The sequence below is a fragment of the Ovis canadensis genome, chromosome 24 (genome assembly GCF_042477335.2).
Source record: "Ovis canadensis isolate MfBH-ARS-UI-01 breed Bighorn chromosome 24, ARS-UI_OviCan_v2, whole genome shotgun sequence".
Classification (NCBI taxonomy): domain Eukaryota; kingdom Metazoa; phylum Chordata; class Mammalia; order Artiodactyla; family Bovidae; genus Ovis; species Ovis canadensis.
Window position 1 is genome coordinate 24858497 of NC_091268.1, and position 25168 is coordinate 24883664.

The 25168-nt window shown below is 47.3% G+C and overlaps 1 protein-coding gene across 16 annotated transcripts in view; it reads left to right on the forward strand.

Annotated features, from left to right (window-relative positions):
- The window catches only part of CLEC16A (C-type lectin domain containing 16A), a 235284-nt gene that overhangs the window by 8495 nt on the left and 201621 nt on the right, over window positions 1-25168 (forward strand). For 11 of the 16 annotated variants that reach the window (XM_069569950.1, XM_069569948.1, XM_069569951.1 and 8 more), the window contains exons 2-5: window positions 3834-3962; window positions 10699-10832; window positions 20979-21127; window positions 24470-24575. In XM_069569950.1, coding sequence (XP_069426051.1) covers window positions 3834-3962; window positions 10699-10832; window positions 20979-21127; window positions 24470-24575 — 518 coding nt within the window. The remainder of the gene's footprint in view (window positions 1-3833; window positions 3963-10698; window positions 10833-20978; window positions 21128-24469; window positions 24576-25168) is intronic. The other 5 variants (XM_069569958.1, XM_069569954.1, XM_069569962.1 and 2 more) reach the window with 1 other exon arrangement.

The window sequence follows — 25168 nt, forward strand, 5'->3', positions numbered from 1 at the left end:
ACTGCAACTCCAGTGGTGGTCATCTCTTTTTTGTTGTTGAAGTTTCCAATCTTTCTAAAATGGTGTTATGTTTAAAACCAGAAAGTTATTATATTAATATTGTATTAGTGTCTCTGAGGTAGTTGAATTATTTGATCTTCCAAAGCTCTGGCATTAGATGCAACATTAAAATATTAATCTTTCATCCATTCAGCTTTCTTTTTTCCCTTCACCACATTTAAGCAAACATATATCGAGGGGTTCTCCCTAAAATGTGGCCTGAAACAGTGTGCTTGGGCATTGTGGTGGCAAAAGAATGAACCAGTGGCAGTGGAAATTTAGAGCTTGAGATCTGGTGGGTGTTTGCATCCACCAACAACAAACATTTAGAAAATGAATATTTTAAAGCATTCCCATTTACAGCGGCATCAAAAAGCCCATCAAACACCTAGGAATAAATCTAACAAAAGATGCGCAAGCCCCCATCCAGCAAACCTTGAAGGAAATGTAAATGTCATCATGTTACACTTTCAAAAAGATGTCAGTTCTCTCCATATTTAGCTAGAGATTTAGGGCAGTCTTAAAGGAAATCTTAGCAGATATTTTTTTGTGGAAATTGAGAAAGTGATTTTAAAATGTATATGGAAATTGAAAGGGGCAAGAATAGCCAATATAATAATGGGGGAAAAAAAGGGAAGACGTTGGAAGACATCACATTGCAAGATTTATTATAAGGCTTCAGTGACCAGATAGCATGGTGTTGGCACAAATGTAAACAAACAGATCAGCAGAACTAGAGCATCCAGAAAGAGTCCCACATGTGGTCCCCCTGATTAACGACAAAGTTGACATTGGTGTCCTTTGGAGAAATGAGAACGTTTCCAGTATATGATGCCGAATCAACTAGATTGTCGTATGGGAAAAATGAATTTTGGCTGATATCTTAGGCTATACAGAAAAGTGAGTTTCAGGTGTGCTCTGAGTCAGAATGTGAAAGATAAAACAATACCTTTTTAAAAGAAAAAAACAGTATTTCTTCATGACCTTGGGGTAGGTAAGGATTTCTTCAGGTTGATACAAAAAGCACTATCCAAGGGAATGATTGATAAATTGGACCACATTAAAATTTGGAACTTTGGCTCATCAAAAGACCACTGTAAAGAGAGTGAAAAGGCAAGCTGCATTTAGAGAAAACATTTGCCATAGGTATATATCCAGTAGGGCCTTCCCTGGAGGCTCAGAGGGTAAAGCGTCTGCCTGCAATGCGGGAGACCCAGGTTCGATCCCTGGGTCCGGAAGATCCCTGGAGAAGGACGTGGCAACCCACTCCAGTGTTCTTGCCTGGAGAATCCCATGGAAGAGGAGCCTGGCGGGCTACAGTCCATGGGGTTACAAAGAGTCCGACACGACTGAGCGACTTCACTTGACTTCACTTTCATGTATCCAGTAAGGGTTTTGTATTCAGAATGCATAAACTCCATAAAATTAAGAAGAAAAAAGGTTCTCTACCTAGTAAAAAGTGGGCAAAAAACTCGCACAGGCACCTCAAAGGAGGGTATTTAGAGGGCTCTGAACATGTGAAAAGATACCCACCTTCAGTCCTGGTCACGAGACCCTGGTGCTGCATCAACACTTGCCAGCAGATGGCGCCACTGAGAAAGGCAGAGAGCCGCAAGCTCTGCGCAGGTGGGGGGTGGGCAGGAGCCCTCAGAGGCTGTGGATGAGCTGCTGAGTGCCCCTCAGGTCCCTTCCTGGCCTGTGCGTTGCTACCAAGCTGTGGGTCCCCAGGTTACTGGGAGTATGAGGGTCACAGGAAGGCCCGCCTGCACACAGGGCCAGGCATGCAGGCCATGCAGCCATGCGTGGGAGTGCCGAGAATCCTCTTTTGAGAACTTAACACCCCACCCTCACCCTGGGTTTGTCTATAAGGGCCTCCTCATAGTTACTAGAATTTCTTTCAGGGATTATTTGGTGAAGGCAATGATAACAACAGTAATAGCTAGCATTCCTGTCATGCATGGGAACTGCCAGGTTGGTTATCTACCTTTTAACTTGGTTGTTCCTAAGACACGGTAATAGGTACTAAAGGATTCACGTGCTGCTGCTGCTCCCATTTCACAGGTGAGATAACTGAGATACACACAATAAGTCGCTTGCTTGTTGTCACCCAGCTCATACCAGACTCCCCACTTCCTGCTCCGGTTTCTCTGGACCTTCTTAGAACTCCTGCCGTGAAGTCTTCTTTTCATGACTGTGTGGATCCAGCCTGCCTGTCCTTCCCGTTTTCGTGGAATATTCCTTGCAGAGTTTAAATAATGGTTTTGACAGCGGCGCTCCCCAGAACAACCACAGGGTGGTAATGGCAGTAGTCGGTAGCCCTGCCTCCTTTCTGTGTGCCAGGCGCAGGGCTTGGCTTTTTCAGCACGTCATCACAGAATCTCTGGAACAATCCAGCAAGGAGGCCTTGACTGCTGTAGACCCCGGGCCCCAGAGAAGTGAAATGCCTCATTGAAGGCCATGCGCAGCAGGCGACAGGGCCAGGAATCAAGCCCAGGTCTCTCTGTTGGGGCCAGAGGTTTGAACTCTTCACTGCTGCTCTTTGCCACTACTTGCTGTGTTTAACTCCTTGACTATATTTTGTCTTGTATACTCTGATCTACCTTTTATCTGTGAAAATGGCCCCCCCACTCCCATTCCCCACTCCCATGTATTGAGCACCTACAGTGTATCAGACATTCTGGAGTCTTTTGGGGTCAACAGGGTCAGTAAGATGATGTTCCTGACCTCAAGGAACTCAGGTCTTGTGAAGGAGGCAGATCACTGCAAATCAGAGTGGTCTGTGCAGCAGCAAATCTGGTACAGAAGTGCCAGAGAGGAGGGAGCAATCAAATCCACTGGGGCAGGAGAGCGGGAGGGAGGTTCTTGAAGAGGGCTTCACCGAGAGGTGACTGAGCTGGGTTTTGACATATGCGTAAGAGTTTGCTGGTTGGTTAGGACCTTGGCAAGCTGAGCTAGCCTCAGTCTGCAGACCCAGGACACACTCTCTTAAAAGCTGAGCCAGGCAGCGCTCCCAGGGTGTCAGCCAGGGTGCTGGTCCCCGCGCTGCTCAGGAATGGCCTCTGCAATTCTCTTGTCCGTCAGGATGAGGCCGGGCCTCTGGTCTCTGCATGTGCAGGTGGATGAGGAACCTCATCATCGCCCCTCGAACCCACTCCATTTCCAGCTGCACACAGCGGGTAAGATCACTGCCCTTGAACTGCAGGCCACCCACTTCATCTGAGCCATCAGTCCTGCGCAAGAGGACTAGGGCATTCCAAGGGCGATCATGGTGGCTTGTGACTTGTGCCTGGCTCTGGGCCCCATCCTCCCTGACCTGTGACTCCAGGTCTCATCTCTGCAGCAGCCAGACAGCGGCTCTTAGGCGTTTGTTGCTGAGCTGTGCATCTCCATTGGTTCCAGCGGCCTCAGAATCACCCGAGAGTGTGAAGAAGGCCGCCGCCTGGCCTTCCCTCTGTGCCCCTGCACTTGAGTCTCCGGTGGGCTCCGTCCCCGCTTTGTCGCACTGTCGAGGCCGTTCTCTTGCCCACACTGGGGCATGAGCACGCCTGTCTTCAAAAGCCTGGCAGTCTTGCCTCGGTTCGGGTTGGTAAGTCGCTGGTTATGTAACAGTTCGAAGTGTCGTCTGCCTTTTTTCTCGAGTGGTGAGTTATGTCTCCTCTGAATGGGAATTGTGCTAACCACCGAGTCTGAAAAACACCCAGCCAAATCGTCCCTAACACGTCGCTCGTGGTCCCTGGGCCTGGCTTCCGTTTCAGCTGGTCACCTGTAGTTCTCTTTTCTTTCCTTCCTCTCAGGTATCTGTACCACGTGTTGACCAAAAATACCACCGTCACAGAACAGAACAGGAACCTGCTGGTGGAGACCATCCGATCCATCACCGAGATCCTGATCTGGGGGGATCAGAATGACAGCTCTGTATTTGAGTAAGGGTGTCTGTTCTTTTGTTTTTTGATCCTTCTTCTCCCTTTGCATGTTTTGCTAAATGCGAGCCATGAGTCATTCCCGATGACGTCAGGGTTTGACGCCACTTTGGTCCTGCACCGTTTTCTCTTTCTCTCTCTCAAATGTCCTTGAAACACTGTAGAAATGCCTGCTGAAAACGGGCAAGTTATGGAAATGAGTGTCCCTGGAGAAATCTGAAAATGTCATGGATAATTTTCCAAGTAATGTCTGATTGTCTCCCCCAAAGGAAAGAGGAAATGTCTTGGGTGTTAAATTCCAAGTGAACTGAAAAGACCCTTCCCTGGGGTGAGGGTGGGGGTGGGGGACGCTAAGGGTTCGCGGCAATTGTGCTTACTGGCGGCTGGTCACAGTGCTGAGCTCCTGATGAGGCGATCCTCCTGTGAGGAAGTCTCCCGACTCCCCCAAGGTGGAGGACCTGCTGCCGTCCCCACCTTCATCCCCACCCCCACAGATGTCTATGCTCAAGGTCACGCAGCTGCTAAGTGAAGAAGCAGTGGCTCACACCCAAAGTCCGTGGAGGAGTTTCTCCTCACTCTCACACTTCCTTGGTGAACAGTCTTAGGCCTGCCTCAGTTTCCTCATTGTTTAGTGAGAGCAAGTTCCTTGCCCCGTGCCTGGTACAGAGTAGGCACTCGAGAAATATTAGCAAATGATCATTTAGAAGGTGCCCCTCCTGGATAATTAAGAAGCAAAGGCAAACCCATGCACTGCTTTCCCCAGCAGACCTGTCCCAACGTCTGAGTGCAGGAGGACTGGGGTTGTGACAGCCTCCAAACACAGACTTTATTTTTATATAAACTAATCTCAATTGTAGCTATGGAGGCCACTCAGTGAAACCACTTAAAACAAATACAGGTATTCCCTTTCCAACCCGGCTTCCTTAGTAGATATTCTGATTTTCTGGCTAGTTCTGTGTTTTCATCAGTGAGCTTTTCATCAGATGGAGCTACTTGTGGAAAATGCAAATTGTGTGAAATACAGACCTGTGACACTGCTTGGGTTCCCTAAGGAAAACCTGAGTAATAAACAGGTGTTGCTTGTAAGCAGGATGAGTTGCCTTTCAGGATCTGTGGGGATTTTACTGTTTGTTGGTTGCTTGGTATCTGTTTATGGAAATGAGAGAGACGCTTGGGCTAAAGATTAGAAACCGTGTCATCTTTACTCAGTTCAGTGCAGTGCTCAGTCGTGTCCGACTCTTTGCGACCTCATGGACTGCAGCACGCCAGGCTCCTCTGTCCATCACCAACTCCTGGAGCTTGCTCAAACTCATATCCATTGAGTCAGTGATGCCGTCCAACCATCTCATCCACTGTCATCCGCTTCTCCTCCCACCTTCAATCTTTCCCAGCATCAGGGTCTTTTCTAGTGAGTCAGTTCTTCACATCAGGAGGCCAGAGTATTGGAGTTTCAGCCTCAGCATCAGTCCTTCCAATGAATATTCAGGACTGATCTCCTTTAGGGTGGACTGGTTGGATCTCCTTGCAGTCCAAGGGACTCTCAAGAGTCTTCTCCAACACCACAGTTCAAAAGCATCAATTCTTCAGCGCTCAGCTTTCTTTATGGTCCAACTCTCACATCCATATATGACTACTGGAAAAACCACAGTCTTGACTAGACGGACCTTTGTCAGCAAAGTAATGTCTCTGCTTTTGAATATGCTGTCTAGGTTAATTATACCTTTTCTTCCAAGGAGCAAGCGTCTTTTAATTTCATGGCTGCCAGTCACCATCTGCAGTGATTTTGGAGCCCAAGAAAAGAAAGTTTCTCACTGTTTTCATGGTTTCCCCATTTATTTGCCATGAAGTGATAGGACTGGATGCCATGATCTTCATTTTCTGAATGTTGAGTTTTAAGCCAGCTTTGTCACTCTCCTCTTTCACTTTCGTCAAGAGGCTCTTCAGTTTCTCTTCGCTTCCTGCCATAAGGGTGGTGTCATCTGCATATCAGAGGGTATTGATGTGCATGGTGTATTCTGCATATAAGTTAAATAAGCAGGATGACAATATACAGCCTTGATGTACCCCTTTCCCAATTTTGAACCAGTCTATTATTCCATGACCAGTTCTAACTGTTGCTTCTTGACCTGCATGCAGATTTCTCAGGAAGCAGGTAAAGTAGTCTAGTATTCCCATCTGTTTAAGAATTTTCCAGTTTGTTGTGATCCACTCAGTCAAAGGCTTGTGTAGTCAGTAAAGCAGAAGTTGGAGAAGGCAATGGCACCCCATACTGGTACTCTTGCCTGGGAAATCCCATGGACAGAGGAGCCTGGTAGGCTGCAGTCCATGGGATCTCGAAGAGTTGGACATGACTGAGTGACTTCACTTTCACTTTTCACTTTCATGCATTGGAGAAGAAAATGGCAACTCACTCCAGTGTTCTTGCCTGGAGAATCCCAGGAATGGCGGAGCCTGGTGGGCTGCCATCTATGGGGTCGCACAGAGTTGGACGTGACTGAAGTGACTTAGCAAAGCAGAAGTAGGTGTTTTTCTGGAATTCGCTTGCTTTGTCTATGATTCATTGGATGTTGGCAATTTGATTTCTGGTTCCTCTGCCTTTTCTAAATCCAACTTGAACATCTAGAACTTCTTGGTTCATGTACTGTTGAAGCCTGGCTTGGAGAATTTTAAGCATTACTTTACTAGCATATGAGATGAGTGCAATTGTTCAGTAGTTTGAACATTCTTTGACATTGCCTTTCTTTGGGATTGGAATGAAAACTGACCTTTTCCAGTCCTGTGGCCATTGCTGAGTTTTTCAAATTTGCTGGCATAGTAAGTGCAACACTTCCATAGCATCATCTTTTAGGATTTCAAATAGCTCAGCTGGAATTCCATCACCTCCAGTAGCTTTGTTCGTAGTGATGCTTCCTAACCCATTTCACTTTGCACTCTAGGATGTCTGGCTCTAGGTGAGTGATAACCATCATGGTTATCTGGTTATTAAGATCTTTTTTGTATAGTTCTTCTGTGTATTGTTGCCACCTGTTCTTAATATCTTCTACTTCTGTTAGGTCCATATTCTGTCCTTTATTGTGCTCAGCTTTGCATGAAATGTTCTCTTGGTATCTCTAATTTTCTTGAAGAGATCTCTAGTCTTTCCCATTCTATTGTTTCCTTCTATTTCTTTGCATTGATCACTTAGGAAGGCTTTCTTTTCTCTCCTTGCTATTCTTTGGAACTCTGCATTCAAATGAGTATATCTTCCTTTTTTCCTTTGCCTTTCACTTCTCTTCTTTTCACAACTATTTGTAAGGCCTCCTCAGACAACCATTTTGCCTTTTTGGATTTCTTTTTCTCGGGAATGGTTTTTTGATCGCCACCTGTACAGTGTTACAAATCTCTGTCCATAGTTCTTCAGGCACTCTTATCAGACTAATCCTTTGAGTCTGTTTGTCACTTCCACTGTATAATTGTAAGGAATTTAATTTAGGTCATACCTGAATGGTCTAGTGGTTTTCCTTACTTTCTTTAATAAGTAGTTCATAATCTGTATTGGCAATAAGGAGTTCATGATCTGTACGACAGTCAGCTCCAGGTCTTGTTTTTGCTGACTGTATAGAGTTTCTCCATCTTCCACTGCAAAGAATATAATTAATCTGATTTCAGTATTGACCATCTGGTGATGTCCATGTGTAGAGTCGTCTCTTGTTTTGTTGAAAGAGTGTGTTTTCTGTGACCAGGGTGTTCTGTTGACAAAACTCTGTTAGCCTTTGCCCTGCTTCATTTTGTACTCCAAGGCCAAACTTGCAAGGTGTCTCTTGACTTCTTGCTTTTGCATTCCAGTCCCCTATGATGAAAAGGACATCTTTCTCTGGTGGTAGTTCTTGAAGGTCTTGTAGGTCCTCATAGAACTGTTCAGCTTCTTCAGCAGTTGTGATTGGGGCATAGACTTGAACTACTGTGATATTGAATGGTTTGCCTTGGAAACGAACAGAGAGTCACCTTTATTAGAATGGATTTTTTTAGTCCACTTGTCATCTTAGAGAAACTGCTGAGCTCTCAGAGGCCCAGTTATTCTTAAATCACTGCCCTGCAGAGTCCCCAGGAGAATTTGTTTTGAATCCATTTTAAAGTTTCTGGATAATTTTAGATTTTAGATTACACAGAAGGTTTCCATTTACCCCTCACCCTGTTCCCCTGTTAACATCATTTGTCAAAACACCACTATTACGTCAACTCCAGACTTGATTTGGAATCTACCAGTTTTTCCATTAGCATCCTCTTTCTGCTCTGGGATCCCAGTCCAGGTGCCACAATGCATTTAGCTGTTACGTCTCCCCGGTGTCCTGTGGTCTGTGGCAATTGTTTAGTTTTCTCTTGTATTTTATGACCTGGATCGTCTTGAGAAGGACTGGCCAGCTGTCTTACAGAGTGTCCCTCAGTCTGGGTTTCTTTGCTGTTTCTCTCCTGATTAGCCTGGAAGTTTGGGGGACGAGCGCTTCCTGGGGAAGTGCCCTTCCCCTCCTGGAATGTCATTGTTCCTGACAGCCACATGATCCCTGATGGGTCAGCCTGATCGCTTGGTGCAGCTGCTATCTGCCAGGGTTTTCTACCCCAAGGTTACTCTTTCCTCTTCCCCTACACTGGTCTCCAAAAGTGAGTCACTAAGTCCAGCTTCCTGGGGGTGTGGGAATTAAGCTCCACCTTCTTGAAGGAGGGCGAATCTACAGACAATATTTGAAATTCTTCTGCATAGAAGATTTGTCTCCTCTTCTCATTTATTAATCCATCCAGTCATTCATTTATATACATCTGTTGAAGACTTTGCAGTTTTGGTTCCAGCCGCCTCAATAAGGTGAATAGTGAGGTAAAGTGAGTCTTGTGACTTTTTTGGTAGTCCCAGTGCATATACGTTGTGGTCATACTATTCTGTAGTCTGTCAAGGGTGCAGTAGCCTTGTGTCTGCAAAATCAGCATACATACCTCGATTAAAAAATAATGCTGTTGGGAAAATGGCACCAACACACTTGCTCAACACAAGGTTTCAATTTGTAAAAAAACAGTATCTGCAAGGTTGGGCTCATGGGTGTTTATTTTGTACTCTGGATGATAATCCGGTGCTCTGTGATTTATTTTGTTCTGGCGTTGTTCCGGGTTTGAGCATTGGGAGCTCTTTCAGGTCGCTTCCTGTGTCCCTGTGACACACCCCTGTCCTTTTGGATTTTGGAGCACTTCCTTACTTCCTGGTCCCTTGTGGTACCCCATGCTCATCTGGCATGTTCCCTGCCCCAGCCCTAGAATTAGCCACTTTCCCAAGGATCCCCTCACGCCTCTAGCGGGTTGTAAAAATCCAGGCACCCAAATTTCACACTAGACATATGGAATCTACCCCTGGACAAGGTCTAGGTACAGGCATGTTGACAGGTTTCCAAGCTGGTCATTGGGCTGCAGTGAACTTATTGGGCGACGCTTAGCAGTCACTGCTTTATGCAGCCTGAAGCAAAGGAAGACAGGACTCGTCAAATGATAGAAGTATTCTGGAGGGTCATTGTGGATGGCACTTGTTGGCACACAGACTCCCTTGGGAAAGAATTTAGGGGTCCTTCTAAGGTCAGATATATTGATTCATTTGCCCATTCAGACAGAGGTCTGCAGGCCGGAGCCAGTGCCAGGCCATGGTCCTGCCAGCAGGGAGCTGACAGCAGTGGGAAGAGAGAGGCCCCAAGACTGAGGTACCAGCAGACCCACGAGATAGGACTTATCCTGAGCATCCTAGATAAAAGGTGACCTGGTCTCAGCTTGAATTGTTGTTGTTTAGTCATTAAGTCAGGCCTGACTCTTTGTAACCCCATGGATTGTAGCCCACCAGGAGCATCTGTCCGTGGGATTTTCCAGGCAGGCATACTAGAATGGGTAGCCATTCCTTTCTCCAGGGGATCTTCCTGACCCAGGGATCGAACCTGCGTCTCCTGCATTGGCAAGAAGATTCTTTACCAGTGAGGCACCAGGGAAGCCCCTTAGCTTGAATACGGAGAACATAAAACATTTTCTTTCTTCAAAGAAACGCATTAGGGGATCTCCATTTCAAGACTAAAAGAGCCATTGTGTGCCCCCCAAAGTCAGCGCCCCCAGCCTGCATGCAGACAAATATTCTGTGCAGGAGCAGAAAGGCCTGGGGACTGGCTGGTGTCCTGTGACCACATCAGCACTTTCTCTTTCCTTGCAGTTCTCGTTCCCTAGATGTGGAAATGACCGACTTGCCAGCTGAGAAACCACCCAAACTCTTTGGCTATTCAGCATCCTCGTGCCCCTTTGTGGGTAATTACTCTTGTTCCCAGGTTGCTGGTGAGCACTTAGAGCTATGAAAGCTGAGGAAGGAGACTGAGTGGGGAAAACTAAGCTTGTAAACTATGGATGGGAAACAGCTGCTTGCAGGCTTTAGAAGCATAGATAGATCACTGTGTCATCATTTAGTTGGGAAAGACCTTTACCCCTCTGCCCGAAATCTGGAAGTTCTCCGCTTCCCAGAATCAGCACTGTTCCCACCTTCCAGGAAGAGTCTGAAAGTTTGCATTTCTCTGAATGGAAGACGGCATCGTGGGAACTGGGTGTCTCGGAAGCCAAGCCCACACGAGTGGTGTGACCGGGCTGCTCCGCAGATGCCTTTGTGGTGTTGCACACACGTGTGCTGGGTGTGCAACCAGAGGATGCTGTGCATTTCCACAAGACCACTGACACTGTCCGCTTCTCTCCCCAGCTTCTTCCTGGAGAAGAACATGTTCGTTTTCTTCTTGAACATCCTGCGGCAGAAGTCAGGCCGCTACGTGTGCGTTCAGCTGCTGCAGACCCTGAACATCCTCTTTGAGAACATCAGTCACGAGACCTCACTCTGTAAGGACGGTCCTGACCCTGGCCTTGACACCGCTGGGTGTCGCTGCGCGTCGTGTGCCATGGTTTTCCTGTTGCTTTGTGAACGTCTGTGCTCACCGTGTGTCTTGGTGTGCTTGGGCTGCCAGAGGGCATGCTCCAGGCTGGGCAGCTTAGACGACAGAATTGCATTTTCTCACAGTGCCTGCGGCTGGCAGTCCACGATCACGGCAGCGCCGGGGCTGGCTTCTGGGGAGGCCTGTCTTCCTGGTTCGCACAGGGCCTCACTCTCTTTATGTCCCACCTGTTCTCTCCTCTGTGCACGTGGAGAGAGGATTCTGATGTCTCTTCCTTTTCTTGTAAAGACACTAGTCTTGGATCAGAGCCCCATCCTCTGACCTCATGTGACCTTTAATTACCTCCTGAAAGCCTCTGTCTCCAGATACAGTCCCTTTGGGGGTTAGGATTTCAGCACATGAGTTTTGGGGGCACACAGTTCAGTCCCTAGTGCCATTTTTAATCACTGCATGGTAGGGTGCTGTGCAGGGCTAAGAGAGGGCTCCCCTCTGCTGGGTGGTTCTGGGGGTATTTGCATGTCTTCTTTATAACCTGTTATTAAAGAGCTTGGGTCACAAGTAAACAGCCAACAGAATAAGCATTGGAAGCAGCAGGATGGGGAAGAATGTGGCCAAGGGTGTGGCTTTGGCCCCTGACCTGCCTGCTTCAGCTCCACTGCCGCACTGGCGAGGGTGTGGCTCAGAGCCTCTCCCCTGCCCTTGCTGAGCCCTGGGCTCGTCATCTGAAACAGCCACCCTACGAGGCAGGTGCTGTCAGTGCCCTCGTTTAATACTCAGAGAGTTTGACTCACTGGCCCAGGTCACAGCTCCAGCAAGGCCGGAATCCAGAAAGGGTTTCAGCACAGGCAAACTAACTCAGTGGGCATCAACTGGGGGTGACTGTGCTCCCAATGAACATCTGTCAGTGTCTGGAGACATTCTTGGGGGGCTGTGCTGCTGGCCTCTGGGTAGAGGTCAGTGATGCTGTTAAAATCCTACAACATGCAGGACAGCCCCCCGCAATAAAGAAGTAGTAAGCCCAAAATGTCAACAGTGCCCAGGGTGTAAAACCCTGATCTAGCTCCTAATCCTCCGTGCTTGATCAAAAGCTTTTTTATTCCAAGATAACCGCACCAAGCCTCAGGGCCTGCCTGCTGGAAGCAGGGAAGAGAAGACAAGTGGTGGGATGCCTGTGTCACAGGCAAGCTCTTGGCCCCCAAGACAGGATTGAGAAAAGCTTCCAGTGAAAGAGGGTGGCGGCATTTCCCCTGAGGAGAGAGAGAGGAGGCAGGGGAGGAAAGAGCTTCTGGCTGATGGCCACTAGGTGGCGCTGCTGTCCTGGGACACGGCCTGTGATGGTGCTGCTGTCCCAGGAAGTGGCCACTAGATGGCACTGCTGTCCCAGGAGACTCCTGAGGCTTCCCCCTGTATGTGAATTGGCAAATACGATTTGACTCACTCTCCCTGAGTAGTTCCCCTGTTAACAGCTTTGGTTACGCTGGATGTGAATTGTGGGCAGTTTCTGAAAACTCCGAGAGGGGAAGGCCCAGCTCCGTAATCCAAGTCATGGACTGAGAGCCAAGCAAGTCCCAGGCCTGATACTGCCAACATATGCCCCACGCCTGTTCCAGGGCGATGACTCGCCAAGCAGCAGTTTCTGCCTCTCTGAAGTGGAGACAATCCGAGTACCTGCAGATTGGAGTGGCTTGAGGATAAGTGTGAGAGCGGGTGTGCGCAGCCTACCGTGGGGTCTGGCAGGTGGAAGTTTCCAGTTAAAGCTGGTTTTATCCTTAAACCCAGTGTTCCCCCAAGTGGCTGTTCTCTGGTGACCCAGCTGACCTCAGGGCTACAGGATTGAAGAGGGGGTTGGGGGCAATAGAAAATTCTGGGCTCACTGGATCATATGGCCTCTCTTGCCTCAGGGCTAAAAAGGGTATTGTGCTGTAAGAAAACCCAGGCAGATGTTGCTGGCCCTGCAGGGAATTCACCAGAGCACTTTCATAAGCCTCACTAAGGCAGCAAAAAGTACTGTTTTTATAGAACTTGGATGTATGGGAGTGAGAAGGATGGGTGACTTTTGCTTTTGCTTTTCTGATTATAGGAAGAAAATGTCTCCATTGTAAAACAACAACAAAAAGTCAAATGAAAAAGCTGTAGAAAGTAGAAGTTCTGGAGAATTTCACCCTAACAGTTCAGTGTTAACCGCTATCGTTTTGCTGTCTTTCATTTTTTTTCTCCAAACTTAACTAGCATATCTTAGATTTTCATGTTGTCCATTCATGCATCCTAGCCTTGTTTGGTTCAAGAGCCGCCTCTTTCTGGGCTATAACTTACTTAACGTGACTGCGGGCATTTAGGTGGTTTCCGGGTTTTCGTTATTACAGGCAGCCATTTCACGAGTACACCTGTTGCCTGTGGGGTTTGGTGACCTAAGTGACGGCAGGCCCGCGAGACTGAGATTACTTAGAGACTCCTGGGTTTATTATAAAAGGGCACCACAGAAAGCCGGCCACACAGCGAGGGCACGGTAGAAAAACCCCAGTTGAGCAATAGAGGCGCCTGCACCGCCCCCACCGTGGCCCGCCACCCACGGAGTCCGGTCTGGAGGCCCGGAAAGGTCCCGCGGGGGACGCGTGGGGGCGCAGGGCTTTTCCAGCTCGGGGTGCAGCCGAGAGGCCGGAGGCTGCTCACCCCAGCAGCCAGCACAGGCGTCTGTGTCTCTGGTGGCCCGGGAACCACTCAGCAGTCACAGCAGGGCTGACATCCCTTCTCCTGCCAGCCCGTTTGGCCCCCGCTGACCACAGCCGGCCAGACAGTAGAGTGAAGCAGCCTCAGCTGGCTGCTCGTTGCAAATGTGGATTCTGGGTGGGTAGGTCGTGGACTGTTCCAAGAACAGGATACTGTATAGCCAGAAGGAGACAAAGGAAGCGACGTGGATAACTGGGCCTTAGTAATGAGAGAGAGGCCACACACCAGGCGGGGGCTTCCCGTGTGAGCCCACATACACGGAGCTCAGGATCAGGCAGAACGAGTCTGCGGTGCTGGAAGTTAGGCTGAGGGGCTGTCTTGGGGACAGGGAATGGATGGAGCAGGAAATGCACTGTCTGATCGGGGTGGTGCTTACCTGGTGCATTTATTTGCAAAAATTCATCACGCTGGACACCTAAGATGTGTGAGGTATGTGTTTATGTGTACACGCACATATATATACACATAAGTACAAGTACTTAAAATTCATAAAATATATACACTGCCACATATATCAAGCTACACACTTAGATTCGTGATAAGTGTAACCTCATTTTTTAATAAGATATTGAATGTAGTTCCCTGTGCTATACACTAGGTCTTTGTTATTTATTTTATATGTAGTAATATTAGTATATTATAGGCAACCCTGGTGTCTGGTAGTCTGACCCTGGTGTCAGATGGAATCTGCCTGCAATGAGGGAGACCTGGGTCCAATCCCTGGGTTGAGAAGATCCCCTGGAGGAGGGCGTGGCAACTCACTCCAGTATTCTTGCCTGGAGAATCCGCTGGACAGAGGAGCCTGGTGGGCTATAGTTCATGGGGTCACAAAGAGTCAGACACGACTGAAGCAACTTAGCAGAATATATATAGTATAAAATATGTATCTATATAGTATAAAATACTATGCATAATATAAAATGTATGTAGTATAAAACAATATATATTTCTGTATAGAAATAAATATATATTTCTGTATAGTCATGTATATCTATTGATCTCAAATTTCAAATTTATCCCTGCTCTGCTTTTACCCTTTGGCAACCAAAAGTTTGTTGTCTGTGAGTTTTTTTCTATTTTGTAAATAAGTTCCTTTGTATCATTTTTTTTAAGATTCCACATAAAAGTGATATCACAGTATATTTGTCTTTGTCTGACTTGCTTCACTTGGTGTGAAAATCTCTGGGTCCGTCCTTGTTGCTGTGAATGGTAGTATTTCATTCTTTTTGTGGTTAATATTCCTCTGTGTGTGTGTGTGTGTGACATCGTCTTTATCCATTCATCTATCGATGGACACCTGGATTGCTTCCATGTCTTGGTTATTATAAATAGTACTGCTCTGAACACTGGGGTATGCGTGTCTTTTCGAACTAGAGTTTTCATCTCTTCTGGATGTATGAGCAGGGGTGGAATTGATGGGTCGTATTCTAGTTCTGGTTTTAGTTTGTTAAGAAACTGCCATCGTGTTCAGCATCATGGCTGCACCAGTTTGCATTCCCACCAGCAGTGGAGGAGGGTTCCCTTTTCTCCACACCCTCTCCAGCATTTATTATTTGTAGACTTTTTGGTGATTGCCATTCTGACCAGACTAAGGTGATATGATATCACCTCTGACCAGAATGAGGTGATCAACTCATTGTAGTTTTGATTTCCATTTCCCTAATTATTAGCGATGTTGAGCATGTTTTTTGTGACTGTTGGCCATCTGTAGGTCTTCTTTGGAGAGATGTCTGTTTAGGTCTTCTCTCCCCATTTTTTGGTTGGGTTGTTTATTTGTGTTGATACTGAGCTGTGTGAACTGTTTGTATATTTTGGAAATTAAGCCCTTGTTGGTCACATCATTTGCAAACATTTTCTCCCATTCTGTAGTTTGTCTTTTTGTTTTGTTTATGGATTCCTTTGCTGTGTAAAAGCTTAAAAATTTTATTGGGTCCCATTTGTTTATTTTTGTTTTTATTTCTATTGCTTTGGGAGACTGACCAAGAAAACATTGGTACGGTTTATGTCAGAGAATGTTTTGCCTCTGTTCTCTTCTAGGAGTTTTCTGATGTCATGAATTTAAGTCTTTAAGCCATTTTTGAATTTCTTTTTGTGTATGCTAAGAGGGTATGTTCTCACATCATTTAGTTACATGTGGCTCTCTCACTTTTGAACACCGCTTGCTGAAGAGACTACCTTTTTGTGATTGTATCTTCTTGCCTCCTTTGTTGAAGATTAATCGATTGTAGGTGTGAGAGTTTACTTCTGGGACCTCTATTCTGGTCCGTAAATCTGTCTGTTTTTGTGCCAATACCACACTGTTTTGATGACTGTGACTTTGTAGTATTGTCTGAAATCTGGGAGGGTTATGCCTCTAGCTTTGTTCTTTTCCCTCAGGATTGTTGTGGCAGTTCTGGGTCTTTAATGGTTCCATATAAATTTTAGGATTATTTTTTCTACTTCTGTGAAAGACGTCATGGGTAATTTGATAGGGATCCCATTAAATCTATAGATTGCTTTGGATAGTATGGCCATTTTAACTATATTAATTCTTCCAGTCCAAGAGCATGGGGTATCTTTCCATTTCTTTAAAGCATCTTCAGTTTCCTGTCTCAATATTTTTTTCTTTGCAGTGTGTATCTTTCACCTCCTTGATCAGGTTTATTCCTAGGTATTTTTTTTAACATGATTTTAAAACGGATTGTTTTTTTTTCTCTAACTTCCTGATATTTCATTGTTAGTGTAAAGAAATGTGACAGATTTCTGTATGTTAATCTTACATCCTGCTGCCTTCCTGAGTTCACTTTTCAGTTCTGATAGTTTTTCTGTGGAATCTTTGTGTGCATGTGTGCTTAGTCATGCCTGACCCTTTGCAACCCTATGGACTGTGGGCCTTCAGGTTCCTCTGTCCATAGGATTTTCCAGGCAGGAATACTGGAGTGGGTTGCCATTTCCTACTCCAAGGGATCTTCCCAACCCAGGGATCAAACCCACATCTCTTGTGTCTCCTGCATTGGTAGCTGAATTCTTTCCCACTGGCACCACCTTTAGGGTTTTCTGTATGCAGAATATCATGTCTTCTGCATGTAATGAGAATTTTACCTCTGTCCTTCCACCTTCCAATTTGGATGCCTTTTATTTCTTTTTCTTGTCTGATTTTTATGTCTAAGACTTCCAGTACTATGTTGAATAAAAGTGGTAAGAGTGGGCATCATTGTCTTGTTACATAATTTAGTGGGAAGGCTTGCAGATTTTCATCACTGAGTATCGTGTTGGCTGTGGGTTTGTCATAAATGACTTTTATTATGTTGATATATGTTTCCTCTAGACCCGCTTTGGTGGAAATTTTTATCGTGAATGAATGTTGAATTTTATCAAATGCTTTTTCCGTATCTATGGAGATGGTCGTGTGACTTTTGTCTTTCCTTTTGTTGATGCGGTATACCACACTGATTGATTGGCGTTGTTGAACCATCCTTGTGACCCTAGGATGAATCCAACTCGATCATGGTATATGATTTTTTTTTATCTGTTGTTGGATATGGTTTGCTAATACTTTGTTCAAATTTTTGCATCTATATTCATCAAAGATACTGGCCTGTAATTTTCCTTTTTAGTAGTGTCTTTGTCTGGTTTTGGTATCAGGGTCTCGGTGGCTCATAGAAGGACTTTGGGAGTGTTACCTCCTCTACAGTCTTTTGGAGGAGTTGAGTTCTTTAAACCAGTTAATTGATTTACTGTCGGCTGTGCTGGGTCTTGGTTGTTGCGCTTGGGCTTCACTAACTGCGCTTCACAGGCTCTGATTGCGTTGGTGTCTCTTGTTGCAGAGGCTCTAGGGCGTGCAGGCTTCATAGCTGGGACGCCAGGCTCAGTTGCCCTGTGGCATGTGGAATGTTCCCAGAGCAGGGATCAAACTGGTGTTGCCCGCATTGGCAGGTGGGTTCTTACCCACTGGACCACCAGGGAAGTCCTGAAAGAGTTTGAGAAGGGTCACTGTAAGTTCTTTTTATGTTTGGTAGAATTCCCCAGTGAAGCCATCTGGTTCTGGTCCTGGACTTTTGTTTGAAGGGAGTTTTTTCTTTTTTTGAATTATAGATTCTATTTCCCTTCTAGTAATGAGTCTGTTCAAATTATCTATTTCTTTTTGATTCAGTTGTGGAGGGCTGTGTGTTTCTTCTAGGTTGTCCATTTTGTTGGTATCTGACCCTTTAGAGTATACTCTTGTGATTTTTTTTCTTTTTGTGTTTCTGCACTATCAGTTGTTTGTTTGTTTGTTTTTTCATTTCTTATTTTGTTTATTTGGGTTCTGTGTCTTTTCTCCGTGGGGAGCCTGGCCAGAGGTTTGTTGATTTTGTTTATCCTTTCAAAATGCTAGCTCTTGCTTTTATTGATTTTTAAACTTGTTTTCTTAATTTTATTTCCTCGCTGATTTTCGCTATTTCTTTCCTTCTGCTGACTTTAGGTTTTGTTTGTTCTTCTTTTTCTGTTTCTTTCAGGTGGTAGCTTAGGTTGTTTTTCTTGAGATTTTCTATTTTTGAGGAAGGCCCATATGGGCTTCCCTGGTTGCTCAGCTGGTAAAGAATCCGCCTGCAGTGCAGGAGACCTGGGTTCGATCCCTGGGTTGGGAAGATCCCCTAGAGCAGGGAACGGCTACCCACTCCACTGTTCTGGCGTGGAGGAGTCCATGGGGTCGCAAAGAGCCGGACAGGGCTGAGTGACTGTGACTCTGACTGACTCGTATCGCTTTAAACTCCCTTCTTAGGACGGCTTTTGCTGCACCTGTGGATGTCGGGCTTCCCGGGTGGCACCAGTGGTCAAGAATCTGCCTGTCGGTGCAGGAGGCGCAGGAGATAGGGTTTCGATCCCTGGCTCGGGAAGATCCCCTGGAGCGGGCATGGCAACCCACTCCCATGTTCTTGCCTGGAGAATCCCACGGACAGAAGAACTTGGCCGGTTACAGTCCATAGGGTCGCAAAGAGCTGGACACGACTGAAGAGACTTAGTACGCATATTCTGTATGATTGTGTATAACCTCATTTTTGTGCTTCAATCATGTCCGACTCTGTGACGCTATGGACTGTAGCACGGCCAGACTTATCTGTCCATGGAATTTTCCTCATTTTTAAATGTGTTAAAATTCTTAGGACCCCACTGCCTTTTCTCCTAGAGTGAGCCATAAGATTTACCTCAAGAATTGTTATAATTGAGATTTTGAAAACTACAGACTTGATGTCCTACCTGCAGCGCCTCGGAGACCGTTCTGAGGCGACCCCGGCAGTGTGCCTTGCTGCGGCCCCTCTCTCGTCCCGTGCTCCCGAATGACTCTTCTTGTGTTTGGTAGTTCCAACCTTTTCAGTAACTCTCTGATTGGCCTAAGTTAGGTACCTCTTTGGCATCAGACAGCTTTGTTTTTTCTTTCTGTTTTCCCCCGAGAACAGCAGTTGTGGCGACTGGTGGACTGGGGGTGGAGGTTAGGAGTCTCCGAGTCAGAGTGCAGAGGTGAAACGTGGCAGCTCCTGCGCAGAGGGCTCCTCTGTGCGCCTCAGGGTCCTCAGAGCTTTTCCTGTTTTACTTGCTTCCTCGTGAGGAAGGTCTCGTTAATTCCTGCTTTCAGATGGGAAAGCTGGGGAGTGAAGAGCGCAAGTGTCCTGCTCAAGGTCAGCCAGCTGGGAAGCCACGGAGGCAGTGTGGGTCCAAGTTTACCTTTGAAGCCAGTGCCTCTGAGATGTGAGCATGACGGGGAAGCCCAGCAGGCCTTCTTAACACACAGAGCACTGGGCCCACCCAGAGATCCGAGTAGGTGGTCAGGGCTGGGGCCCAAGACTCCGCAAGTCTTGATAAGCTCTGGGGAGGCTGTGTTGCTGGTCCCACAACCAGAGGTAGAGAGGTGCCACCCCGCTCTCCTGCCTCGCTGAGTCTGCCCGTATGCTGGTGTGGGTCTGCCCGTATGCTGCTGTGGGTCGTGTCCGGCCTTGACCCGTCTGTGGGGAGGCAGCCAGAATGGAAGGGCAGCTGGTGGGCATGGCAGCGCTAGCTTTGCAGGCTGTCTGGTGAGGACTCAGAGGACAGCTTGTCTGGCCCAGGGCCGAGACTGCAGGCCCATGAGTGGCAGGGGTTCTGTAGACTGTTTTCGCTGGCAAGCACAGCTTCCAAAACTAGTGGATCTAGTGGCTGACATTTCAGCTTCAAAGGTAACAGCATTAAGATCTGCATTTTCTAGCTTCCTTTGCACAGCTGGAAGCCCTCACCCCGGGAAGCTCTCTCCCAGCAGGGCCTGGGAGCTTAGCAGGATGGCCGCTCCCTTGGGGACCCAGTGCCCCCAGGGCTTCATTATCCAGTTTTCCTCCTTGGCCCCCTTGTGACATGAAAGTCACTCAGTCGTGTCCGACCCTTTGCAACCCCATGGACTATACAGTCCATGGAATTCTCCAGGCCAGAATACTGGAGTGGGTAGCCTTTTGCTTCTCCAGGGGATCCTTCCAACCCAGGGATCGAACCCAGATTTCCCATGTTGCAGGCAGATTCTTTACCAGCTGAGCCACCAGGGAAGCCCAAGAATACTGGAGTGGGTAGCCTATCCCTTTTCTAGCAGGTCTTCCTGAACCAGGAATCAAACCGGGGTCTCCTGCATTGCAGGTGGATTCTTTACCAGCTGAGCTACCAGGGAAGCCCCTGGCCCCCATGAGGGCATGGTATTAACACAGGACAGTGAACTGAAGTTTGGATTCCATTCCTCACTTACTGTCTCTCCGTCCTCCGGCAGATTAATTAACCTTAGTGTTTTTACTCACCTGCAAAACAGGGCAAACAGGCCTACTCTGCAGGTTCGCCCTAGTGGTGAACAATGATGCAAAGCAGTACGCCTGGTGCTGGCCTGGTTGTGGAGGTTCAGCCTCCAGGGGTCTCTATAAATTGTGTTGCCTCTATAGGAAGGAAAAAGCCATGCGGAGCCCTCTGTGGCACTCAAGGGTGACAGTGTGACTTTTGATGGCGAAATGGGGCCATCTTTCATAAGACATGGTGCAGCTGACCCTCGTCTGTGGGTGGTTTGTGAAACTGCCCACATACCACCTGGTCTGCCCCACCACCAGCTCTCTCACTGAACTTTGCTAGCAACAGAGGAAAATGCCCAAGGATTCTTCTGTCTGGTGTGGGAGGCAGCCGTGTCCTGGGCTTTCTGGGGCCTCGCTCTTGAACTTTGTAGTGACCACGCATGGTAGCTGAGTTCTGTGCTGGTTAAAGGTTAAGCTGCTGCCTGTCAGCCTGACTGGTTCAAGTCCCTTCACATGGTCATCTGCGTGTTCCTGGACTTTCTCTGCTTGTCTTTCCTCCAGCATGAATTAATTAATCTGTTTTTTTTTTCTTTTCTTTTTTTTTCTCCTTCTAGATTATTTGCTCTCTAATAACTATGTAAATTCTATCATTGTCCACAAATTCGATTTTTCTGATGAGGAGATTATGGCATATTATATATCGTTCCTGAAAACGCTTTCATTAAAACTCAACAACCACACGGTCCATTTCTTTTACAATGAGGTAAGTAGCCGCACAGAGGCATGTTTGGTTGGAAGCTAGCCAGTTCAAGCAGCGCCTTTGGTTCGGGTGACCTTGTGTCTGTTTACAAAGCATGTATGCCTTCACCATTTCCTGATTCACTATTTCATAGCAACAGTTTGACCTTGGCATGGTTTTTGTTTTTTTTTTTTTCTGTTTTTAATGTAAAATTCAATTTGTGCTACCTGAGAGCATGATACTCTTGGTAGAGAGAAGTGCCCAGAAATTAACTTGGGATTGTGCTTCTCTGTTGGCAAAACAGTGATGACTCCAGTCTTACCCAGCTTTGCCACTTCCCTGCTATGTGACCTTAAAGGAGTCTTAGTCCTCTGAGCCTCAATTTCTTCATCTGAGAAATGGTGATGATAGTTTCTACCTTGAAGGGTTTTCCAGGGGTTGAATTAAATGAGATGATGTCTTCAAAGCAACTAGTATGTACCCGACTCCCTAGAACTGTAGCCCTTGTCATTCCTTACTCTGGTATTCTTTGGGAAAATTACTAACAATTTTAATAAATGAGTTGCCATTGTTCTTACAATTAAGAGGAGCTTGAGCGATCAGGTCAATAAATCTCACATTCCAAAAAGTGCAGATGCTGGCTCTCCTGGGACTGGCTCATCCTGTGGCTCGACCACTTCGTGAGCAACCCAGGCTTTTCCATTGTCCTGCTCTGCTGAGCTGGCATCTGTCTTTAGGCTCAAAGCCTTCATGGTCTCAGGATGGCTGCAGAAGCTCCAGACACCACATACTCACTTGCCACTGCTGAAAAGCCTGGTGACATCACATCCTTTCTTGTGCCCCTTTCTAACTTTCCCCAAAACTTCTTTCCCAGAAGCCTCCCAGCAGACTTCCTTTCCCGTCTTGCTGGTCAGAATTCTGTCACATTTCCCTCACAGTGTGTCTGGTGTTGGGGAATGGCCTGGCAGGACAGTTCTGGCTCAGTCTCTCACAAGGCTGCAGTCATCCGAAGGCTGGATTAGGGGGATCTGCTTCCAGGGTGGCTCGTCCACATGGCTGACCATTCAGTGCTGGCTGTTGCTGGGAGGCCTCGGTTACATCGTCCCCTCCAGGGAGTTGCTTGGGTGTCCTCCTGGTGTGGCAGTTGGCTTCCCATAGAGTAAATGACTCCAAGACATCAAGGCAAGCTGTAATGCCTTTCCTGACGGGGCCTCAGAAGCCACACACCGTCTCTTCCATTGTCTTCTTTAGGCTGCCCAGGCCAGCCCTGACTCAGTGTGGAAGGAGGCCAGCTGCCTCACAGCCATGTGCTGTTTGTCCGGCAAGTGTCCTCTGACTGGTGGTCACATATGCTGCACAGCCTGTACTTGAAGTCAGACCACGGTCCCAGACATTTCCTCTGGCAAAATCCACCCAGCTGTGTTCGTAGGATGTGACAACAGCCTCCTGCACTTTGCTCTTTTTTTGGTCTAGATTTGTAGTGAGCAAAAACTGGCCTCTTGCTCACATATTGTTCCTGAAAACACTTTCGTTAAAACTCAACATCCACACGGTCCATTTCTTTTACAAGGGAAGGCCGCTCTTCCCTTTTACAAAAGGAAGGAATACTAGCTGCCAGCCACAAGGTGTGGGATGGTTTAGAAGATTAACATTGTGTGGCCCAGTGCCTGGAACACAGCAGGTGCTCACTGAATGTGTCCAGAGACCGGAGGGGTGCTGTTTGCATTCTCCCAGAGGCTATCTTGGGCAGAAGGAAACCCACCTGTGAAGTTTAGACCAGAGAGGGGGCAGGTTCTTCCCCAGCTCGGGTGCAGCTGGGCTTCTGTGTACCTGCTGGTGGGGGTGGGGGGACGGGGAGGGCAGGGTGCAGGGATTCTGGGGCCGTAGTGATGCTTCTGGAAGAATATCCAGCTGATCCCAGAGGAGTCATAGGAGCCTGATCTTTGAGGTGGACTTGGTGTCCGTTTCTATGGGCTGGTGCAGTAGCTGTCACCTGTTAGGTGCACACCTGTGTCTAGCGCTCAGAATCACGTTGCCCTTATTAGGTGTCACCTCACTGAAGGTCGCTGGTTCCGTTTTCCCTGCCTGGGGGTGCCCTCCAGTCTGATTGGGTGCCATGCGAAACGCTGCCCAGAAGAGGGCAGCAGAGCACATCATTTCATGCTCCAGCCCGGATCCTGTGCGCCTTTTTCTAGCAGAGCACGTCATTTCATGCTCCAGCCCGGATCCTGTGCGCCTTTTTCTTAATTAAGGCTCCACTTCTCTGGTTCTGAATGGTTTTGATCTGTTCTCTGGTTTTGATCTGTTCGATAACCCCTTTTTAATGGCAGAAGATTCCCGAGATCCTTCTCTTCCACAGTAATGTTTACACTTTCAGTGTTTCCAAATAGAGATATATATTAGCTAAAAGAGGGTCTTGGAGAAGGAAATGGCAACCCACTCCAGTATTCTTGCCTAGGGTATCCCAGGGACAGAGGAGTCTGGTGGGCTGCCATCTATGGGGTCACACAGAGTTGGACACGACTGAAGCGACTTAGCAGCAGTAGCAGCAAAAGAGGGTCTAAATGTAGTCAGACTTTGAATTTGCCTTTTATTAGTTGAAGCAGCATCTAATAACTACATCTGAATTATCACCGAGTGCTCCTTAGGTATCAGGCACCAGGGTACGCACTGTACCTGAAATAATCTCATTTAATCTTAGCAACCATGAAGTGGGAATTATTATCCTCACTTTACAGATGTAGAAATGGAGGCTTAGAGACACTTCATCACACAGCTAGGGCTGGAGGAACAGATCCTGAACCTGGGCCTGGCGTTGTCTGGACCCACTTCTGTTTCTTCTGTGGTCTCACCGTCCCACCCCTCCACACACTCCCCACAGGGAGTGAACCACCGGCTTCAGGTTCACATGGGCGCTCTGTGTGTGTGTGTGGTGTGTGTGTGAGTGTGTGTGTGTCTTTTATGAACTCTCTGGTAGGATTCCTTGGTGGCTTAGCTGGTAAAGTATCTGCCTGTAAAGCAGGTGACCCCGGTTTGATTCCTGGCTCGGGAAGATCCACTGGAGAAAGAATAGGCTACCCACTCCAGTATTCTTGGGCTTCCCTAGTGGCTCAGCTGGTAAAGAATCTGCCTGCAATGCGGGAGAACCTGGGTTCGATTCCTGGGTTTTGAAGATCCCCTGGAGACGCAAAAGGCTACCTACTCCAGTATTCTGGCCAGGAGAGCTCCATGGACTGTATAGTCCATGGGATCATAAAGAGCCGGACACAACTGAGCGACTTTCACTGATAGGGTTCAGAACCCCGGGGCAGGGGCAGGCATGTTTTATGGGTGTGTAACTCATTTTGGGTACTTCTTGTCTTTTAGCACACTAATGACTTCGCCCTGTATACAGAAGCCATCAAATTTTTCAACCACCCTGAGAGCATGGTCAGAATTGCTGTAAGAACCATAACTTTAAATGTCTACAAAGGTAAGTTCCCCTGTGAGCTTGCACCTTGTCGGGTTTCTAGCTTGACAGCAGGTACTTGCTCTCATGAGTCTATAAAGTTCTGTGGTGGTAACAGGGAGTTCATGTGTTATGGCTGGGGTCACCTGTCTCATGAAAGGCTGCTGCCGTGGGCCATTTAGCCACCCCGTTACATAAATCCCTGTGCCTCTGCCTTGTCCAAGCACTTAGTTCTGCATGGGAACGTCTCCCACAGTGCTGACACACGGAAGGCGTGATGGCCTGAGAGAGGCACACGTGTCAGTTAGACATAGCTGTCTTTGAAACACAAACTTTGAATTTGCCCCTTGACCTGTAAAATACACTTCAGTACAGCCAGGAGGTCCGTTATCTGTAATGTACAAGCACATTTCTTGTTGCAAACAGCAGGGGGCAATGTTGTATTCTCAGCCTGCCACAAAACCCAACAACAAATTCCTCCTTTCTCTCAGAAAGTACTGAACGCCCAAATCACTGCCCCCAGGAGAAAGCCCTTCTGTGGCTTCTCGCCCCCAGGGGCTCAAAGGCTGGCTGGACACGAGTCTCCTGGCCTGGGGTTGTGCTGGCCTCTCTGCCTA